The sequence below is a fragment of the Oncorhynchus nerka genome, linkage group LG14 (genome assembly GCF_034236695.1).
Source record: "Oncorhynchus nerka isolate Pitt River linkage group LG14, Oner_Uvic_2.0, whole genome shotgun sequence".
NCBI classification, from domain to species: domain Eukaryota; kingdom Metazoa; phylum Chordata; class Actinopteri; order Salmoniformes; family Salmonidae; genus Oncorhynchus; species Oncorhynchus nerka.
Window position 1 is genome coordinate 59,513,191 of NC_088409.1, and position 23,372 is coordinate 59,536,562.

The 23,372-nt window shown below is 42.8% G+C and overlaps 1 protein-coding gene across 3 annotated transcripts in view; it reads right to left on the minus strand.

The window, feature by feature from the left end:
* The window catches only part of LOC115141559 (echinoderm microtubule-associated protein-like 1), a 36,396-nt gene extending 16,555 nt beyond the window's left edge, over window positions 1-19,841 (minus strand). The window contains exons 1-4 of one of the 3 annotated variants that reach the window (XM_029680536.2): window positions 19,754-19,841; window positions 8,362-8,568; window positions 3,212-3,344; window positions 2,848-2,952 (exon numbers count right to left, since the gene is read on the minus strand). In XM_029680536.2, coding sequence (XP_029536396.1) covers window positions 2,848-2,952; window positions 3,212-3,344; window positions 8,362-8,568; window positions 19,754-19,826 — 518 coding nt within the window. In that variant the 5' untranslated portion in view covers window positions 19,827-19,841. Of the gene's footprint in view, window positions 1-1,409; window positions 1,518-2,847; window positions 2,953-3,211; window positions 3,345-8,361; window positions 8,569-10,563; window positions 10,650-19,753 lie in introns of those variants that run through there. The other 2 variants (XM_065000208.1, XM_065000209.1) reach the window with 2 other exon arrangements.
* Window positions 19,842-23,372: the final 3,531 nt, after the last annotated feature.

Here is a 23,372-nt window from a genome sequence, read left to right on the forward strand (position 1 = left end):
TCTATTCACAAAGGTATCTTCCGATCGGGGGGGTTTAGTTAAGAGCCCCGATGCTCTGTCTGAACGTTAACACGCATCGCTGGACCTTATATACGCTATATCAGCGAAAAATAATATTAAAATAAAAAAGGTTGAATTACTACACTGTTATAGGGTCACCCCGCACCCATACTTCCATGTTACAGCACTTGTTAACAGAAAACAGAGGGAAGACGCCTGTGCTAATCAGCTAACTGTGTCTCTGAACACCTGCGTGTAAACAGCAGACAGACAACACCAACGTGTTGTCACTGAAAAATACTGCTGCAACTGTGTTAAAACCGGTCCAAACAGTGTACAGTGAGTGTTTTGTGAAATTATTTTGAGGTTATATGAAAGTAGAGGGATTTATGATTCTAGAACCGTAACGCAATTGAGAATCGATTCGCGTCTAGATGGAGTATTTGGTTGTTTTGGCTTCCAGAGCCAATTCACCCTTTAAACAGAACATGCAAGGTCCTTGAACTAAGGAGTACTGTTAGGCTCCTTTAGTCCAATATTAAGCTAACCTGGGACCATGTGAACTACAATCCCGACGCTCTGTTTTAATGTTTAGTAACGTTAATAATCCTCGCTGGCAATACGGTTTTTCGAAATATAAAGCCCTCTACTTTCATATCACATTAAAATAATTTCACAAATGCAAAATATATACTTACTGTACACTGTTTTAACACAGTTGCAGCCTATAGTATTTTTCGGTTACAACCCTTTTCTGGTGTATTTTTTCCGTTACACACAGGTGTTCGGAGCATGCTAGAAAGCAAATTAGCACCTCTTTCTTCCATCTGTCTTCAGTAATCAGCGCTGTAACATGGAAATATGGTAACCATAACCCTAACCTTATGAAAGGTGTGTATCAATTTAACTTTAAGTTAAAAAATGTTTTAAAGATTTGTTGCCGATATGAAAGATAAGGTGCTTTATGCTTCCAAAACCATACCGCAACAATATGCATTTAGCCCAAACATTGTGGCTCTTAATGCGGCAATATGTTACTTTTTGGGCGACCTGACCAAATTCATATAGAAATGTGAGTTATAGATCTGTCACTCATTGAAAGCAAGTCTAAGAAGATGTATATATGTTCTCTGTGCAAACTATTAGTTTTTTTTCTACCAGGAAATGTCAGAGTGATTTCTGCGTATTGCACCTTTAACAGTTTATGTTGTAAATCACAATTGACCTTTGTTCTGTGCTGCCCCTCCCCAAACCCCACTGAAAATAAAACCATCAGAAGGTCTGCATGACCACAATTTTTTTTAAAGTTACTGCTTCCTGTTGGAATAAACGATCCATCCACCCAAAATGGCTTTTTAAACAATCTCCTTCCTAACTGCAAACTATTTAAGTATAAAGCATTCCTTTACCTGGGTGATCTCTTCATGGTAACTTTTCCGTTAAGTAACAGCACAGTGTTGGCAAGGTGGTTCACAAAACAGAACCCTGTCGACAACTAACAGGCTTCCTTGTTGATTCCGTTAACTTTACTGGGCACTTTTTCCACCAATGGGGAGGCACTTCCTTACTCTGCTGGACCTCCCCTCTGCTCGGTAACCACACCTCCTTTACCTACACCCCTGAAATTTGACACCCTCGGCAGAGTGAGCTCAATGAGGGAGGAGGGAGTGGACGGACTGACTGTATCCATCTGTCTTTCAAAGCTTAATAGCACCTCCATAAAACCAATCAGATAATGTTATCTACTATTCAAACAATGAGCAGGTGTTGGGCGTTTATGTTCGGTACAAGCAACCAACCATGCATTTGACTGTGAATACACTGTTCCATCTTCCTTTACTAATCAACTGTGCTGTGTTCACCATTACTTAGATGTATGTAAATAATTATGCTGTTAAATACAGTAACCTACATAACACTGCACCGGACTAAAATGACGGAAGTGCATGTTAAAACACATCAGCAGATCTGTATTTCTATACGTATGTTGTCAACATAGAGAGATCATATCACCACCCTCCCCGGCTGTCTCCTCTCCTCCCTAGACATTACACATACGCGGGTCTAAATGATTCAAGCCAGTCAAACATCCAGCCTGCATTCACATGCTCTCTGCACAGAAATACAACACCACGGTGTGGCACAGCAATGCATCCGTGGTGCATTCACACAAGTGTTTAATGATCCTTTGTCATCTGATCTGAACAGCGAGAGGTTAAAAACAACGATCGGTCTACTGATCAGAGTGTCCTAAATTGGACGTCAACAAAGCCACACCGAGACCATGGGACCTCGACTGTCAGAATACAATGTCAGCCCGAGGAAGAGCTGGGAAGAACACAGACCCACACCATATGTCACCTGTCTGGGAGAAAGAAAGGGTATTTACAGTATATCTGGCAAGGGAGGCAGATATGGCTGCTCAGGATGTGGCAAGCGGTCTTGATACTTTCCCCAGAGATCAGAGATGAGCCGTACACCCATTCTCAGATGTCGGGTCGACTGTACAGATGTATATAAGGTATGCACAGATGTATATTAGCACTGATGTGAGCTACGGCTACAGATGCCTTGTGGATAAAAGAGGGACATAGTTAACTAACACTGAGCAGCCTAAGCATAAACTTACAGTATGTGAGAATGCAGTGCTAAGGTGCTCCCTGCTTTGGTCTTCTCTAGCCAGTGACTACATCATTGTCAGTCAGAGGGTTGCTTGGCTGCACACCATGATCTCTCAGTTAGCCAGAAAGAGCAGGAGTGATTGCTGTGTCAGTGTTTCGAGGTTTAGCTGAGTCCGTGTCTGTGTTTAGAGGGTTAGCGGTGTCTGTGCTGGTTTCAAACTGTCACCTGCTCCTGCCACATGCGGAGCTGCTGGACGAGGTGGTTCTGCTTCTGCTGTCAGACACCATCTCCCTCCTGGCCGTGGAGAGACGCTCTGTCGACATGCTCTTCCTGGTGGGGGAGGATAGGTGAGAGGGGGAAGAGGGAGAGGAAAAAGACGAGAGGTGGAAAGAGTGGGAGGGTGAAGAGTGAATAGGGGTATTGAGAGGGATATGAAAGGCAAGACATGTCCCCAGTCATTAGTTTACAGTGCCTACTGTACAGTAGATTCAATGCAACACTGCCACCCTAAGGTTGAGTTTGGAAATGCACATTAGAAGTATACCAAGAAAAAACAGTATTAGATCCACACATTCGGACAATGTCTTACCTTTTGATTGACAGCGACACTTCCTTTTTGGGAGAAGAGGGGGAGGAAGGGTATCCCCCCATACGTTTCTGCTGGACATAACCATTGCTGAGAGTGAGAGGCTTGGATGGTAACGCTTGCAGGAGTTGACGCACTGACATCAAGAGGTAGAGAATGGTTCAATAAACAGATGTATGTTGTTGAAGTTTTTGAAAATCGACACTGCAAATTCTTACCAAAGACTATATACAGTAAGTAGTACATGGTTTATCTCCATTGCAAGTCTCATCTTTAAATACACGTAAAAAAATATATATATATAGTTTCTATATATCTCTCAGATATAGGAGAGACACTTCAGAACAAACTTCCTTTAGATTTTTAAAATTATTTTTACCAGCTGTTATTCAATGCGTTTCTATGGGCCAAATTAAATGTTTAAATCAACACGTTTTTATATATATTTTTTGATACCTTAAGCTGATTCCAAATCACATAGCCATATGATCCTTGGTATGACCATCTTAAAACAATTCCCTCTGGCTGGTAACCAACACTCTCCACGCTTTGTGCATCAGGTTGAAAATGCAACATCCTCAGTAGTAGTAGCCTCACATATCGAGCTTCTAGACTCTCCTATTACAGCTAGTACAGTTGAAATCAGAAGTTTACCTACACCTTAGCCAAATACATTAAAAACTCAGTTTTTCACTATTCCTGACATTTAATCCGAGTAAAAATACCCTGTTTTAGGTCAGTTAGGATCACCACTTTATTTTAAGAATGTGAAATGTCAGAATAATAGTAGAGAGAATGATTTATTCAGATGTAATTTCTTTCATCACATTCCCAGTGGGTCAGAAGTTTACATACACTCAATTAGTATTTGGTAGCATTACCTTTAAATTGTTAAACTTGGGTCAAATGTTGCGGGTAGCCTTCCACAAGCTTCCCACAATAAGTTGGGTGAATTTTGGCCCATTCCTCCTGACAGAGCTGGTGTAACTGAGTCAGGTGTGTAGGCCTCCTTGCTCGCACACACTTTTTCAGTTCTGCCCACAAATTTTCTATAGGATTGAGGGCTTTGTGATGGCCACTCCAATACCTTGACTTTGTTGTTCTTAAGCCATTTTGCCACAACTTTGGAAGTATGCTTAGGGTCATTGTCCATTTGGAAGACCACATTTGTGACCAAGATGTCTTGAGATGTTGCTTCAATATATCCACAATATTTTCCTACCTCATGATGTCATCTATTTTGTGAAGTGCATCAGTCCCTCCTGCAGCAAAGCACACCCACAACATGATGCTGCCACCCCCGTGTTTCACAGTTGGGATGTTTTCTTCGGCTTGCAAGCATCCCCCTTTTTCCTCCAAACATAACGATGGTCACTATGGCCAAACAGTTCTATTTTTGTTTGATCATACCAGAGGACATTTCTCCAAAAATTATGATCTTTGTCCCCATGTGCAGTCTGGCTATTTCATGGTGGTTTTGGAGCAGTGGCTTCTTCCTTGCTGAGCGTCCTTTCAGGTTATGTCGATATAGGACTCGTTTTACTGTGGATATTCAGTGGGGCAAAAAAGTATTTAATCAGCCACCAATTGTGCAAGTTCTCCCACTTAAAAAGATGAGAGGCCTGTAATTTTCATAATATGTACACTTCAACTATGACAGACAAAATGAGGGAAAAAAATCCTGAAAATCACATTGTAGGATTTTTTATGAATTTATTTGCAAATGATGGTGGAAAGTAAGTATTTGGTCAATAACAAACAAGCAACATTTCTGGCTCTCACAGACATGTAACTTCTTCTTTAAGAGGCTCCTCTGTCCTCCACTCGTTACCTGTATTAATGGCACCTGTTTGAACTTGTTATCAGTATAAAAGACACCTGTCCACAACCTCAAACAGTCACACTCCAAACTCCACTATGGCCAAGACCAAAGAGCTGTCAAAGGACACCAGAAACAAAATTGTAGACCTGCACCAGTCTGGGAAGACTGAATCTGCAATAGGTAAGCAGCTTGGTTTGAAGAAATCAACTGTGGGAGCAATTATTAGGAAATGGAAGACATACAAGACCACTGATAATCTCCCTCGATCTGGGGCTCCACGCAAGATCTCACCCCGTGGGGTCAAAATGATCACAAGAACGGTGAGCAAAAATCCCAGAACCACACGGGGGGACCTAGTGAATGACCTGCAGAGAGCTGGGACCAAAGTAACAAAGCCTACCATCAGTAACACACTACGCCACCAGGGACTCAAATCCTGCAGTGCCAGACGTGTCCCCCTGCTTAAGCCAGTACATTTACATTACATTACATTTAAGTCATTTAGCAGACGCTCTTATCCAGAGCGACTTACAAATTGGTGCGTTCACCTTAAGACATCCAGTGGAACAGCCACTTTACAATAGTGCATCTAAATCTTTTAAGGGGGGTGAGAATGATTACTTTATCCTATCCTAGGTATTCCTGAAAGAGGTGGGGTTTCAGGTGTCTCCGGAAGGTGGTGATTGACTCCGCTGTCCTGGCGTCGTGAGGGAGTTTGTTCCACCATTGGGGGGCCAGAGCAGCGAACAGTTTTGACTGGGCTGCGCGGGAACTGTACTTCATCAGTGGTAGGGAGGCGAGCAGGCCAGAGGTGGATGAACGCAGTGCCCTTGTTTGGGTGTAGGGCCTGATCAGAGCCTGGAGGTACTGAGGTGCCGTTCCCCTCACAGCTCCGTAGGCAAGCACCATGGTCTTGTAGCGGATGCGAGCTTCAACTGGAAGCCAGTGGAGAGAGCGGAGGAGCGGGGTGACGTGAGAGAACTTGGGAAGGTTGAACACCAGACGGGCTGCGGCGTTCTGGATGAGTTGTAGGGGTTTAATGGCACAGGCAGGGAGCCCAGCCAACAGCGAGTTGCAGTAATCCAGACGGGAGATGACAAGTGCCTGGATTAGGACCTGCGCTGCTTCCTGTGTGAGGCAGGGTCGTACTCTGCGGATGTTGTAGAGCATGAACCTACAAGAACGGGCCACCGCCTTGATGTTAGTTGAGAACGACAGGGTGTTGTCCAGGATCACGCCAAGGTTCTTAGCGCTCTGGGAGGAGGACACAATGGAGTTGTCAACCGTGATGGCGAGATCATGGAATGGGCAGTCCTTCCCCGGGAGGAAGAGCAGCTCCGTCTTGCCGAGGTTCAGCTTGAGGTGGTGATCCGTCATCCACACTGATATGTCTGCCAGACATGCAGAGATGCGATTCGCCACCTGGTCATCAGAAGGGGGAAAGGAGAAGATTAATTGTGTGTCGTCTGCATAGCAATGATAGGAGAGACCATGTGAGGTTATGACAGAGCCAAGTGACTTGGTGTATAGCGAGAATAGGAGAGGGCCTAGAACAGAGCCCTGGGGGACGCCAGTGGTGAGAGCGCGTGGTGAGGAGACAGATTCTCGCCACGCCACCTGGTAGGAGCGACCTGTCAGGTAGGACGCGTGGGCCGCGCCGGAGCGTGGGCCGCGCCGGAGATGCCCAACTCGGAGAGGGTGGAGAGGAGGATCTGATGGTTCACAGTACATGTCCAGGCCCGTCTGAAGTTTGCTAGAGAGCATTTGGATGATCCCGAAGAAGATTGGGAGAATGTCATATGGTCAGATGAAACCAAAATTATAACTTTTTGGTAAAAACTCAACTCGTCGTGTTTGGAGGACAAAGAATGCTGAGTTGCATCCAAAGAACACCATACCTACTGTGAAGCATGGAGGTGGAAACATCATGCTTTGGGGCTGTTTTTCTGCAAAGGGACCAGGACGACTGATCCGTGTAAAGGGAAGAATGAATGGGGCCATGTATCGTGAGATTTTGAGTGAAAACCTCCTTCCATCAGCAAGGGCATTGAAGATGAAACGTGGCTGGGTCTTTCAGCATGACAATGATCCCAATCACACTGCCCGGGCAACGAAGGAGTGGCAACGAAGGAGAAGCATTTCAAGGTCCTGGAGTGGCCTAGCCAGTCTCAACCCCATAGAAAATCTTTGGAGGGAGTTGAAAGTCCGTGTTGCCCAGCAACAGCCCCAAAACGTCACTGCTCTAGAGGAGATCTGCATGGAGGAATGGGCCAAAATACCAGCAACAGTGTGTGAAAACCTTGTGAAGACTTACAGAAAACGTTTGACCTCTGTCATTGCCAACAAAGGGTATATAACAAAGTATTGAGATAAACTTTTGTTATTGACCAAATACTTATTTTCCACTATAATTTGCAAATACATTTATTAAAAATCCTACAATGTGATTTTCTGGATTTTTTTTCTCATTTTGTCTGTCATAGTTGAAGTGTACCTATGATGAAAATTACAGGCCTCTTTCATCTTTTTAAGTGGGAAAACTTGCACAATTGGTGGCTGACTAAATACTTTTTTGCTCCACTGTAGATACTTGTGTACCCGTTTCCTCCAGCATCTTCACAAGGTCCTTTGCTGTTGTTCTGGGATTGATTTGCACTTTTCGCACCAAAGTACGTTAATCTCAAGGAGACAGAACCCGTCTCCTTCCTGAGCGGTATGACGGCTGCGTGGTGCCATGGTGTTTATACTTGCGTACTATTGTTTGTACAGATGAACGTGGTACCTTCAGGAGTTTGGAAATTGCTCCCAAGGATGAACCAGACTTGTGGAGGTCTACCATTTTTTTCTGAGGTCTTGGCTGATTTATTTAGATTTTTCCATGATGTCAAGCAAAGAGGCACTGAGTTTGAAGGTAGGCCTTGAAATACATCCACAGGTACACCTCCAATTGACTCAAATGATGTCAATTAGCCTATCAGAAGCTTATATAGCCATGATATCATTTTCTGGAATTTTCCAAGCTGTTTAAAGGCACAATCAACTTAGTGTATGTAAATGTCTGACCCACTGGAATTGTGATACATTGAATTATAAGTGAAATAATCTGTCTGTAAACAATTGTTGGAAAAAATACTTGTGTCATGCACAAAGTAGATGTCCTAACCGACTTGCCAAAACTATAGTTTCTTAACAGGAAATTTGTGGAGGGGTTGAAAAACAAGTTTTAATGACTCCCAACCTAAGTGTATGTAAACTTCCGACTTCAACTGTATGTCGACGAGACTACGGTGGTCTAGCGTGTTCCCAGCCTCCTAGCTCCCCAGACCCTCACTCTTGGTGGGTGGGGCCACGGTAGGCCTCCTCCCCCCAGCTCCGGCCCCAGGCTGGGTCAGCTCCTCACAGTAACCCAGTCTGCGCAGCGCGTCGGCCAGTTCAGCCTTCAGCAGCTGGAGCTCATCCTCCTGCAACTGGACACGCTGCTCCAGGTGGGACAGGCGGTCGTCCACCTCCATGGTGCTGCCCGCAGGCACGTTGTCATCTGGGAGACAGGGAGAGAGAGTGGGGGGAAATGGGGAGGGAGAGAGAGCGGAAGAAGGAAAAATGGACAGTGACAGATAGCGATGGTGTCAGGAGCATGGAACAAAAGGTGTTTTGTTGTTCACCCAGGACTGTAAGCAGGAATTTGCATAATTCTCCAAGCTTTATGTGTTTGTTTTTGCTAATAAAGATGACACTAGGCTACTTCCTTGACAAACAATATGTTGGTCTTAGATTCCTACACCAAAAATGACAGTGCTGGGGTTTCTGACAAGAGATGAAAAGGTGTATTTGCTTGAAACAAAATTGAGGCCAACCCCGTTTTCAAGATTGTTTTCTCTACATCACTGAAGAATAGCAGAGGTGCATAAAGATGACTTAACACACATGCCTCGTTTGCTAAGTTAACTGCATTGTACATTGGCCTCCTTTACTCTTTTGTGTGTTGTCATTAGCACATTATACCTGGGTAAACCAGTTCTAGCTCCAAGACGCCGGCAATTTGAATCAAGCATATTGTGCTTAATCATTAGCGCATTGAACCATATCGCGCGCCGTACTTTAAAAACTCATTGAATAGTGGTAAAACAATGACGTCATTTCTGAATTACTACATCGTTATGCACCTTTGCCACTGTGTGATGTTAGCTAGCCCCTAACACCTCGTCCTTCACTGGGATGACATCATTTGGCTGCCCAATTTAATCCTCTGTTTCAGCTCCAATGCTTAACTGTGCAATATCAGATAGGATGCCCTGTAACTGAAAAGTCCGCCAATGTTTTCAAATGTCTTTCAACAAAACAATGCTGTTAAATCAGATTTTGTGACCTTGCAACAGCATGCTGTACATACAGTATAATGCTGAGTTGACGACTGTTTGTTAGTTGACAACATTCCCATATTCGTTATCATCATATGCCATTCAAATGACCAAGAGACATTTATTTGCATATGAGAATTCTACCTGGACTAATATGCATCTGTCATGCAGTACTACCAACATGATTTCTGAGTATAATGCAAACACTGACTGACATGCCTATTTACTTTGCCTGTCAGACCCAGTGGAACCAATGATCTCATCTCTCAGTCAGAAATATTGTGGAAGAACACACATATTCAAAATTGGGCAGAGTGGAGAGTTTGACTTTAAAAATCCCAACATCTGTAAGAGGTTTTTATTCAGCAGGAGGGGAAATGAAAGAACATGTCGAACTGGATACTCCGACATGACAAATCCCTACTGGATTTTATGGGGAATTAGGTACCGTTTTTCATTAGGGAAATAACCAGCAAGATTATTTCCCCAAATTGAATTACTTGGCTTATGCTGTGAATTAACCATGGCGTGCTTTATAACCTTAGTCACAATTTGAAATCTGCTGAGTAAAGCATTGATAAGATTTCAAATCGCCTCTGCAGCAAATGTAAATAACACTGCCAAGGTACAAAACAACCACAGCTATGGAGGTTTACTCCACCCATCCCCATGTCCCAAACTAAAACACATCAGTGAAACGTTGCTGGTAATGAATTAAGTGCGATCATTCATTCATTTAAATCTACCCAATTATTCAACAACGAGTCCACGTGAACGCCGTCCCATTACTTTGTTAATGAAACAGCCTTCACCCTTGTTACTTTACACACAGTAGCTGTCCGACAGACTGCAGGCTTATGATGCGTGCTCAATAACTTTCTCTTTACTGCCTCCAGCAGATGACACAGCACAGGCAAAGGACAGCTACAGCTAAGCACAGTTAAAGCAGGTGGCCTCAGTGTTAAAAATGCATGGCTACTAATGATATAACATGAAAATGAGTAAATGGGGAGAGGAGAGAGGGAATGGGAGGGGAGGAAGGAAGGTTAGCAATATGGCATAAGGTGGAGAGGGATGAACCCCTATGTGATGCGAGAGGACAATGGAGGTCGGGGGCGAAACCAAAGCCTGCTGAAATATTCATAGGGCTCTGGGCTCTGCTTGCCTTCCCTTACCTGTCATGCTCAATCACTCAGCCAGCCAGCCAGTCACTCCGTCAGACAGCCTGCTCTCCTCAGCTCTCTTGTGGGCTCCCGGGATGCCAAGTCTGGGCTTCTTTCTTATGTAGGGTTTTCCCCTCCTCTCCTCTACAGCCAGTGCCTGTTCTGCCTCCCTCTTCCTGGACCAACCCCCCTTATTCTCCTCCCCCTAGCGGTACGTGCAGCTCACAAAGAGACAAGCAGCGAGTCACAGTTTGTAACAGGACACTGCTCCCTGCAGCCCTGCCTCCACAGCGGCAGCAGCGGTGGATGCAGCCTGAGGCTGGGAGGGAGGCTGGCTTGGCTGGGGGCCAGACCTATACTCTGCTGCAGAGACAGCCAGGCACTACCAGGAAGTGAGACTGCAGCGGGTGGGATCCGAGTCTCCTCCATTCATGACACACAAACACACCCACTCACTAACACACAGATACATGTGCATGTGCTCACATCAGCCACACCGTGGCATGGCTGGAATCATACTGTACATTATATCAATGACAGAATGATAGACACAACTTAGCCCTCTGCCTTCATCTCCAAGGAAGTCATGGGAGGACACACACACCACGGGGACCAGCGTCTACATGAGTAACAATGTGAGCAAACCCTAGGGAGGGGATCCTACTACCAGCTGTCACACCATGAAAACGGTTAAGACACCTGAACACTGACCTGTAGGTCTGATATTTCCTAATAGATGAGCCATTGTTGTTGCACGCCGTCTGAGTCAGTCAATAAGACAAATGGGCCAGATGGTCACAAGTTAAAAGCACATTAACCTTTGCAAGCCTTTTACCTTCTATTGTTTGCATTCATAATAAATCACTAAACAAGAATGGTGTTCATGGGAGGACACCACGGAAGAAGCCACTGCTGTCCAAAAAAAAACATTGCTGCACGTCTGAAGTTTGCAAAAGTGCACCTGGACTTTCCACAGATGCACTGGCAAAATATTTCTATGAACAGATTAAACTAAATTTGAGGCGTTTGGAAGGAACACACAACCCTATGTGTGGAGAGAAACAAAAGACACAGCAATAGCTTGTTGCGGGGGAAAAAATACACCTTTACACTCAATTGCTATCTCAGCTGTTGAAGTGCTTAATTAACCTCTAGTGACACTACGTGCTAAATCGTCAGCACCAGACCATTCAGAGTCCAGACTCGAACTTTGGTCACACACACACACACACACACAGCAACCAGTAAAGGAGCTGGTCAACCCTGACCAAGATGGCTCCAAAGCCAATTCATCCTCCTTTTGGCAGAGGAGCTGAGCTGCTCCCCTCTGTATTCTACCGTCCGGGGTGATCCGCAGCCTGGAACAGATCCTAAGTCTGCAGCACATCCAGGCTACCCAAATTGCACATTTGGCACATTAGCACAAGTTGTGGGAACATGTGTTTTCGGTTTCACATTGGTTGTAGGAACGATGCCATAGATTTCATAACCTGGTAAAACTACGCTTTTTAAAATGTTCTGAGTACAGAAGTGCACATTTTGAATGTTTTGGGAACGTTTATTCTTTAGGTTGCAGTGAGGTTCTGACAACGTTTTACTCTGGATCCTTCATTTCACTGCACCTATCCGGTATGTGACAATAATTAATGATTATTTTGAGGTTTTTGAATAACTTCATTAAAACTTTCACTGAATGTTTCAATAAGAGACTTTAAATAACATTGCTAGCTTATTTTTGGTCATCTTTTTGGAACTTCGAGCACAAATAGGACACATGGGAATTGGAGATATAACTTTGAAAGCATCATACCGGCTGTATTTCTGTATGTTGAAAGTTATATATCTTGAAAACTTGATCGCTGACATGCAAATCATTTTGGGACTATATCAACAACAGACTAACCCTACCGAAAACCAGATTCAAACCGTTTCTAAGAGCTTTCCACACCTGGATTGTGTAACATTTGCCCATTATCCTTTTCAAAATTCTTCAGGCTCTGCCAAATTGGTCGTTTATCATAGCTTGACAACAACTTAAGTGGCGCCATAGATTTTCAACCAGATTTAAGTCAAAACTGTAACTCGGCCACTCAGGAACATTCAATGCCTTCTTGGTAAGCAACTCCAGTGTAGATTTGGCCTTGTGTGTTATGTTATTGACCTGCTGAAAGGTGTCTGGCAGACTGAACCAGGTTCTCCTCTAAGATTTTGCCTCTTTAGCTCCATTACGTTTTTTTTTTATCCTGCAAAACTCCTCAGCCCTAATAGAGAAGATAGAGAGACCAAGTAAAAGACCAAGTTCATATTATGGCAAGAACAGCTCAAATAAGCAAAGAGAAACGACAGTCCATCATTACTTTAAGACATGAAGGTCGGTCAATACGGAACATTTCAAAGTTTCTTCACTTGAAGTTTCTTGAAGTTCACTTGAAAAAACCATCAAGCGCTATGATGAAACTGGCTCTCATGAAGACCACCACAGGAATGGAAGACCCAGAGTTACTTCTGATGCAGAGAATAAGTTCATTAGTTACCAGCCTCAGAAATTGCAGTCCAAATAAATGCTTCACAGAGTTCAAGTAACAGACACATCTCAACATCAACTGTTCAGAGGAGACTGTGTGAGTCAGGCCTTCATGGTCAAATTGATGCAAAAGAAACCACTACTAAAAGGACACCAATAAGAAGAAGAGACTTGCTTGTCCTTTGGTCTGGAGTCCAAATTGGAGATTTTTGGTTCCAACTGTGGGTGAACGGATGATCTCCGCATGTGTATTTCCCACCGTAAAGCATGGAGGAGGTGGAGGAGGAAAAGCAGCCAACAAGTGCTCAGCATACGTGGGAACTATTTTAAGACTGTTGGAAAAGCCTTTCAGGTGAAGCTGGTTGAGAGAATGCCAAGCGTGCAAAATTGTCATCAAGGCAAAGGGTAGCTATTTGAAGAATATCAAATATATTTTGATTTGTTGAACACTTTTTTGGTTACTACATGATTCCATGTTTGTTATTTCATAGTTTTGATGTCTTCACTATTCTACAATGTAGAAAATAGTCAAAATAAAGAAAACCCTTGAATGAGTAGGCGTTCTAAAACCTTTGACTGGTAGTAAACATCCATAACATGATGCAGGCACAACAATGTTTGAAAATATGGAGTGGTACTCACTAAATGTGTATTATTGGATTTGTGTACTCAGCACAAAAAAAAGTTATTTGCTTTGTAATTTTTTTTTGCCGTATTACTTTCGTGCCTTGTTGCAAACAGGATGCATGTCTTGTATTATTTTTTATTCTGTTCAAGCTTCCTTCTTTTCACTCTGTTAGTATTGTGGAGTCACAACCATTAAACACTGTAACTGTTTTAAAGTCACTATTGGCCTCATGGTGAAATCTCGGAGTGGTTTCCTTCTTCTCCGGCAACTGAGTTAGGAAGGACGCCTGTATCTTTGTAGTGACTGGGTGTACTGATACACACCATCCAAAGTGTAATTAATAACTTCACCATGTCTTCTTTAATGTTTTACCCATCTACCAATAGGTGCACTTCTTTGCGAGGCATTGGAATACCTCCCTGGTCTTTGTGGTTGAATCTGTGTTTGGAATCCACTGCTCGACTGAGGGACCTTACAGATAATTATGTTTGGGGTACGGAGATGAGGTAGTCATTCAAAAATCATGTTAAACACGGTTATTTGTTACACAGATTGAGTCCATACAACTTAGTATGTGACTTGTTAAGCAAGTGTTTACTTCAGGACTTATTTAGGCTTGCCATAACAAAGGGCTTGAATAATTATTGACTCAAAGACATTTCAGCTTTTCATTTTTAATTGATTTGTACAATTAATTAAACATAATTCCACTTTAACAGTATGCAGTATTGTATGTAGGCCCGTGACAAAAACATCTAAATGCAATACATTATCAATTCAGGCTGTAACAGAACAAAATGTGGAAAAAGTCAAGGGGTGTGAATACTTTCTGATGTACTGCACTGCACAGTACATAAGACAGGTAATTTACGGCACAATTTATGCTGCGGACATTGTTCTATAGTAGTTAGTTGAACGACTGCTCAGAAATGAGCCTTTGTTACCATCTGTGTGTATTTACTTGTCCAAATGCAAAACGTCACAACTGTTGCTCAAAACGGTCAGTGGTGTCGTTTCACTTCAACTGTTTAACATTATGAATTAATCAAGACGCATAAGTCAACGTTTGCTTTTATCTGTATAACAAAGTACGAATCTGAGCAAAAGTTGTACTGATAAATACAAATGAATAAGAAATATTTACAGTGACAACATTAGTGTATTTAGCCTACTCCTGCCCCTTAACTCCCAATCACGGTCTACCTCTTAGACAGGGTTTAATTGTCAGACTAAGCCATCCACATCCCCAGCTAGCCTGGCACCTAAGTTGTTTCAAATCAAAATGGGAACAAACTCACTGTACTTCACTTTTGAGAAAATGTTGCGGTTTAAACCAGGGAATGCAGTGAACTCTGCCCGGTTGGGTTTTGAACAGCTCTGCCTCCCTGACAACCTCCACAAAGGCTAGAATGTCCCCAGTCTGGCGAGCAGCATGATGGATGCCACTAGACTTTAATGCTGCTAACTCAGCGTCTGCGGTGTCCATCAAGTCCTTGAGGACACCAATGGACTTGATAATCCTGTCTGCTGCTTGCTCAGTCATGTTAGGACCCAGGCCCTTCAAAAATGCCTTCAAGAAGCTGAGGTGTTCCAGGTGTAAGTCAAGGGGGATATTCTGTCCCTTCCCATTCCAGAACCTGTTCCATGTAAGACTGTGTGCCAACCGAGGGGAAAGAGTGGCAATGACTTGCAAGGGCAGTATGAATATTGGCTAGTAAAACAAGAGAGCTACAGTGAATAACCTCAACAACAGGTTTATTACAATATTTATTACTTTCCAAATAAACTTTATATTTCCATGGAAATACAACAAAACAACAAGACAACAAAAACAAAATCTCTCTCTCCAGATATACTTTAGACACTTAAATCAATCCTGCCATAAAGTTACAATCATTTATTAAAAAGGTACAGCAAAACAACTGCTACTAAAATTCAAGTAGGCCTACAATTTGAACACTGGCCTGAATGTCTGAGAATAAAATACTGATCCCAAAGATGGGAGATAAAACCTGAACATGGAGACTACGTGTGTGAGTGTGTGTGTAATGCATAAACAGTTTCATTTTTTTCCTCTTAGCTCAGGGCCCTACGATACATTGCATTTGCAAAATACCAAATTCAATAAAAGTCTGTCAGTCATTTGTGCACAAGGCCGCCGTATGATGCCACCATGGCTGAAGACACGCTCCACCGGGGCACTGGAGGCACTGCCAAGACCCTGATGGCCCTTTGGGACAGTGAAGGAAGAGCCTTCATGTTCATTGCCCAGAACAAGAGGGCATTCTGTCCTTCGCATATGTCAAGGTAGTGACTTAGCTGTAGTGCTGGAGAGGTCCCAACAGCTTTCTTCTGCCTCTTACAGTATGCTGCAAACAGCCCTTCTTCTTGTTCAAGACTATAGTCCTCTCGCTCTTTCCCATCAACAAGAGGCACATCTTGTTCAGTCCCTGCAGCATCTTGCAGAATCAGTTCTGGCAAAACATGTAAAAGCAGAAACAAAAAGGTCGGTATTAGAGTATTGGTGATGCAGTGGGTTAAACTGAAGAAGTATTATTGTTGCAGTCAATTGGATTAAATTATGAGAAAAAAAGTTACATTAAACTCAATAATAATTTACCTTTCACTCTTTGTGCCACCTCCTCCTTGACCTCCTCCTTGAAGAGCACATGGTGCTACACCCACATCAGAGAAAAAGCCGGATCCAAGGCAGCTGGTTTGAGGTAGACTGGATCTGAAAAGGGTGCAGTGATTCCATCTTGTGTCCTGGCCATTTTCACATTGATGAAGATTCCAAGAAATCTTTTGGTTCAGGGATGCCTGGAGACTTCTGACCAGGACGCTCAGGAAATGGATTTGAGGCTTCCGCTGCGCCAGGTGGTGATTCAGGGACAGGACCGAGGGAACAACAGAACTGATTGTGGCCATCTTCTCACCTGTGTCATATCTGTTGCTTCTCCAAATGGCATCAGGATGTCCACCAACTCCTTCAATTTATTCCACTCCCGTACTGTGAACAACAACTCCCTGTGCCCAGACTTTTCTAGAACATGCCTGAGCTTTAGATGGTCACATTGGATAACTACCTTCATTTGTCTCAGTGTTGAGTTCCATCTTGTGTTGACAACAGCAGGGATGCCTCTTCCCCCAAATTCAGCCTCAAACACCTCTTTGTATGTTGTGCTTGTATGCAGCAGTGAGCTGATTTTTGATAACTTTGAAAGAGAAGGAGTCATCTCTTGTGTTTCTTTCAAGCCATCTCCCACCACGAGCTGGAGAGTGTGGGCAAAACACTGCAAGCGCTGTTTTTTTTGCAATAGCAGCATCCACCGTTTGCTGGTCTTCCAGGGCTAGGTCATTCCAGAGCTCTGGGTCATCAAGGTGATCTTCGTCATGTACTTCATCTTCTTGATCAATGGGGAAGCACACCGTGAATGCCTTTCTCATGTTGGCAGCAGACTCATATCAAACATCTCCAATCTAAAATCAAATCTAGAATCGGCTTTCTATTCCGCAACAAAGCCTCCTTCACTCACGCCGCCAAACTTACCCTAGTAAAACTGACTATCCTACCCATCCTCGACTTTGGCGATGTCATCTACAAAATAGCTTCCAATACTCTACTCAGCAAACTGGATGCAGTTTATCACAGTGCCATCCGTTTTGTTACTAAAACACCTTATACCACCCACCACTGCGACCTGTATGCTCTAGTCGGCTGGCCCTCACTACATATTCATCGCCTACCTCCTCATGCCTTTTGCACACAATGTATACTTTTGATGTCAATGTTCTACGACACACTGGGCTATACCTACTGTCAACCAATGACAGAAAGTGACAAAAACTCTTGTTTTCCACAATAGACAGAGGCAAGGTGCAATCGATAACCAGGTCAGACAGTATTGCATTGTTGATAGCTTTCTGCTGTGGATGATTCATGCTGTACTGCCCTACACGGGTCTCCATGAACTGTCAGATTGGAGACTGTTGTGGTTCACTTGTGACACTTTTGTTCATCTGGTATTGTTCAAATCTGTAATTGAGCAGTTTCTTCCCGCATTTTTGCAAGTTGTAATCCATTTTGTGTTGACTACAGCGTAGTCTTTATATCCGAAAATAATAATTTGGGGTATCATCTTTCCAAGGGCTCCATCTGAATTCACCCGCCGACATTCCTCTGCACTTCCACGCGCAACTTTTTCTCCACGGGCACAATTTGATTGGCTGCTGTCCAAACTGTAATCCGTTAAATGAAGAGTTGACGCGCTACACACTTTTTAATAGCATAATTCTTCATATTTGGGATTGGGGAGGGTATCAAGTCAGTTCGAGTCAAAAGGCTCACGTCCAAGTACTTGGTGTTAAAGTCAGTCGAGTTGCAAGTCATCATATTTGTGACTCGAGTCCACACCTCTGGTATTAGGCGCATGTGACAAATAAAATATGATTTGACTTGAAAACATCTCCCATGAGAAAATCTTTCAGTGCAGTTATTTGCTGTTCTTTCAATGAAGCGATGTCCTCCAGTTCTGATATAACTGCTCCTATAGAAGAATCAACACCAACCTCCTCAGGAGCAGCCATTGTTGTTATGATTTTCTACTTCTGTGCCCAAAGATTATATCCGTGTAGCGAAACAGAATGTAAGCTTGTGAGATCAGGATGGTTCGTACGAGGCTAGAACATTACCAAAATTTAAATTAAATGTAACCATGTGTGAACTTTTAGGAAACGTTCTGTTAAAGTAATGAAATACCAAGATTTTGTTGATTTTTTATGTCAAGTGACTTAAATGTGCTGGGAATGTTCCAAAGCCAAGCAACTGTCCTGCACCATTCACAGTGGTTGTGGTAGGGTTGTATGCAAAATAACCATAGGACAACCACACTTTCACCAAGCTCTGAGAAAATATGGTTCTCAGAACATTATGTCCTAGCTGGGTAGGCATTGGCCAACGGAGACCATGGCTGGACACCCCGGTTGGGTACTGTGCATAGTAGACCCTGCCATGGGAAATATCTTCTCATGGTTACAGGGTAAGGACAGCCTGGCCATTTGAACAGATGACATGCCTTTCTCCATGTCTGTCCACCTGTCACTCAATATGATAAGCTATTTTTAGACCTTCATGTAGCCCAATACACAGAACCTGAGTTTCACAGATTTTTGTTCAGCAATACATAAATTACCTTTCAAGTCTATTTAGGTACGCTACACGGTCCCTTTAAATATCCTATGTTTACTCGCAGTTCAATTTCATCCCACTGCTTACGTGCATAATTGGATTTGTGAACCTTGTCAAATTGTATTGGATAGCATGGGTGCATAAAATATAACTAAATACTGTAGAGTAAAAAACATTACCAGAGGTGTGTGTTTTCTTTTCTTCTCACGTGCATGAACCTGGTCTTGTGATGTGGCCAGTTACAGCATCATTGCATCAGCTTTTCTTTGATGAGCTGTATTGTTATGATCACCCTTTACACCACAGTCATGTCCAGACCCTGCTGCCCCTCAAAAAGTCAACACCATTCTCTAATTTACAACAGAGAGATGACAACAGAGAGATGAAGCCACGACAGTGTAATTCATCTTCTCTCTAAGGCAATTACACTTAATCTGGAACAGTGAAACCATATTATGCAAATAGTTCCACTATTAAATATCATAGAGATAGCCTATCTGTTTTCCCCCAGTCGGGAAAATATTTTACATAAAGTCAGAGGGTTGGCAGCTCGGCTACACCTGAACCAAATATTTTTCTAAATACATGGCTCTGGGTCACACCTATCACAATATAGCAGTGGGTTAACAAAGTTCACGACAGCCTGCTCCATGATGGATGGATAGATCGACCATTGATCATTCTAACGATGCAAGCTAACATTCTATTCAATAATCTGTAGCTCGAGCTACATGTATGTTTCGTGTAAACTGGTAGGGAACCTGCAAACAGGTGCATGCAAACCTACAGTCCCAGCAGTGTGCCACGGTTCATATCAAAACCGGTCGACTCGGAGCTGCAAGCAAGTCAAAAGTGAACTCACCTTTGCAGTACTGGAGAAGGAGTGACGTGGTGTCATAAAGGTTTCCACATGATGAAGCGATCCTCTCCGACATTTCTTTCTTTTCAAGCAGACCCGTCACTTCCCCCCTTCTTGCAGCCTCCCTAACCGCACGTCTTTCCTCCTCACTCTTTCACATTCAGAAACCCTCAACACCTTTCGCTATTTGTCGCTCACCAGCGCCACTGTCTTCTCTCCGTACCTGTTACTATAGCAACAGCTGTTACGGAGTATAGTTGATAGGTAATCGACTAGCCGGACTGTTCCCCGGACTCCAGTTGTAGCCATTCGTACAATGCACAAACAAGGCTATTGAACCTAACATTGGTGTCTGTCGTTATTCCTTTATCTAACATATCATACTGAAACAACAGCCTCACCACAGAACATGCAACCATTCGAAACCCGGAGAGGACGCGGTTGGTAATAGACACGAGATCGCTTACAATAATAGATACATTGATCAAATTTGAAATGAAAAATGTTGTCTACATTAAATGTCTTTAATAACGTAGGATATATTCACAACTCTCATTCATTTAAAGTTAATGCCGATTGTATAAGCCTACTGTTGGTTTTGTTTACTATGCTGAATAATTATTGCAGTAAGGTGTCTTTTCTGAGCACCTGACACTTCATCAATACATGCATAGAAATATAACGACTAGAACTGACAACTTGGAGGGGCGAGAGGGTTGGAGGATGGAAATGGCGGCTAGTACTGCAGACGAAATGGAGGAAATGGAGAAAAGGTTGGTGAAGCGAAAGGTGTGGTGGAATGCTAACGATATGGGTGTCAGTTCTGATGGTATGGAGCAGAAGGATGAGGGTCAAGCACCGGAATGATCGGTAGTGGAAAGAAGAGAGATCATGATACAGAAAGCTGTGGATCATCTAGTAAAGAAATGATAAAGAGGGACAATGTAGGAATCAAGAGTAATGATGTGTTGGAGTGGAAAGTAGTGATCGTGTTTGATGAGACTACACTGTCTCACTTACACCCCTATACGTCTAACTAATGCTGTAGAGAAAGATAGGTGAAGTGAAATTAGCCTGGTTCACTGGAAATGGTAGATTGTTAATATTGTGTGGTAGCCAGGCTCAGCAAGAGAAGATTGTGAAAATGGAAAAGCTTAAAGGGAAGAAGATTAAAAGCCATGTCCCTGGTGCTGATGCTAGATTGAGGGGAGTCATCACTGGGGTCCTAATGTCTATGCCCAAAGATGATATTAAAATGTGAAGAGAGGCAGAGTGATTGAGGCCAAAAGGTTGATCAGTAGGAAAGAGGGTCAAACAAGTGAAAGCTTATCAGTGATGCAGAGGTTTTGAGAAAGTCTTACAAGAGAAAAGTACAGATCAGATTCCTTAGTTTCAATGTTAGAGAATTTGTCCCATATGCACTGCAGTGTTTTAAATGCCAAAGAATGGGTCATGTAGCTGCTCAATGTAAAATAAATAACATGTGTGTGGAGGTGCACATGATTACAGTGAATGTGGAAGAAATGTGAAGGTTAAGTGCAGTAATTGTGTGGGAGAACACAGTGCAGTGTTTGGTGGATGCCAGGTACAGAGAGTTGCTGGAGAGGCTCAGAAATAGGATCAGTCATGATGTATTATATGCAGAGGCTGTAAAACAGATTGGTAGAACTACAGTTGAAGTCGGACATTTACATACACCGTAGCCAAATAAGTTTACTGATTTTCACAATTCCTGACATTTAATCATAGTTAAAATACCCTGGCTTAGGTCATTTAGGATCACCACTATTTTAAGAATGTGAAATGTCAGAATAAGAGAGAATGATTTATTTCAGCTTTTTTTTTATTTCACCACATTCCCAGTGGTTCAGAGGTTTACAATTAGTATTTGGTAGCATTGCCTTTAAATTGTTAAACTTGGGTCAAACGTTTTAGGTAGCGTTCCACAAGCTTCCCACAATAAGTTGGGTGAATTTTGGCCCATTCCTCCTGACAGAGCTGGTGTAACTGAGTCCGGTGTATAGGCCTCCTTGCTCGCAAACACGCTTTTTCCAGTTCTGCCCACATCTTTTCTATAGGATTGAGGTCAGGGCTTTGTGATGGCCACTCCAATACCTTGACTTTGTTGTTCTTAAGCCTTTTTGCCACAACTCTGGAAGTATGCTTGGGTTCAATGTCCATTTTGAAGAACCATTTGCAACCAAGCTTTAACTTCCTGACTGATGTCTTGAGATGTTACTTCAATAGATCCACATAATTTACCTCCCTCACGATAACATATATTTTGTGAAGTGCACCAGTCCCTCCTGCAGCAAAGCACCCCAACAACATGATGCTGCCACCCCCATGCTTCAATGTTGGGATGGTGTTCTTCGACTTGCAATCCTCTCCCTTTTTCCTCCAAACATAATGGTCATTATGGCCAAACAGTTCTATTTTTGTTTCATCAGGACATTTCTCCAAAACATTTGTATTTAAGGTAGTACAGGATTGGCCCAATCATGATCGATCGTACATTCCAACACAGTAGGTAGTGGCATGCACTTTAAATGTTTCTTTGTGGATCACCATGATATTATAGAAGAAGACTTGAAGGATTCAATGTGGAGAATGGAATGTAACCAGAGAAGAGGCGAAGTGAGGGGGAGAACTTGGTCGAAAATCTTTCTCTGGCAGGTATAGTTTGTCGTGTTTTTTGCTCAACAAGTGAGGAGTTTTTGTATGGAGGTCAATGAGGGAGTGTTGAATTGAGTTGACAAAACCTATAATGGCTTATTTGCTACATGTGGCTTATTTGATTAAATATGTTTCTTAATGATTCTGTAACAAGTTTAAAAAAAAATCAAAATACAGAACAATTTACATTGTTACAAACATAATAGAACAAATGGTATTAACAAGAAAATGCTAACATACAAAAATATCAAGTAATTAAAATATTTTTTTAAATCTAGTGCAAAAATCTTATTGTAATGATTCAGGAAAATGTTATTCTTGTTATTCACTAGGGTTAATGTTTTAATAAAATAGTTACATTCAATCATGTATTAAGTATTTGACAATATATATTTTTTTTAAAATAATTTAATGGTCTTGTTATCCTTGCAATAGTAACATATATCATTCATGTCAGAAACGTGTGTAGTGTTCATAATGGTAAATAGTATTTCGCAATGTTTTCCCAAAATTATGACACATATTTACATTCAAAGAACAAGTGAGACAGATTCTCACCTTTTTCACAGAAAACGCAGATATCATCAATAGCCACTGTGCTTACCGCCCAAATAGGTCCACAGACGATGCAATCTCAACCACACTGCACACTGCCCTAACCCACCTGGACAAGAGGAATACCTATGTGAGAATGCTGTTCATCGACTACAGCTCGGCATTCAACACCATAGTACCCTCCAAGCTCGTCATCAAGCTCGAGACCCTGGGTCTCGACCCCGCCCTGTGCAACTGGGTACTGGACTTCCTGACGGGCCGCCCCCAGGTGGTGAGGGTAGGCAACAACATCTCCTCCCCGCTGATCCTCAACACGGGGCCCCACAAGGGTGCGTTCTGAGCCCTCTCCTGTACTCCCTGTTCACCCACGACTGCGTGGCCATGCACGCCT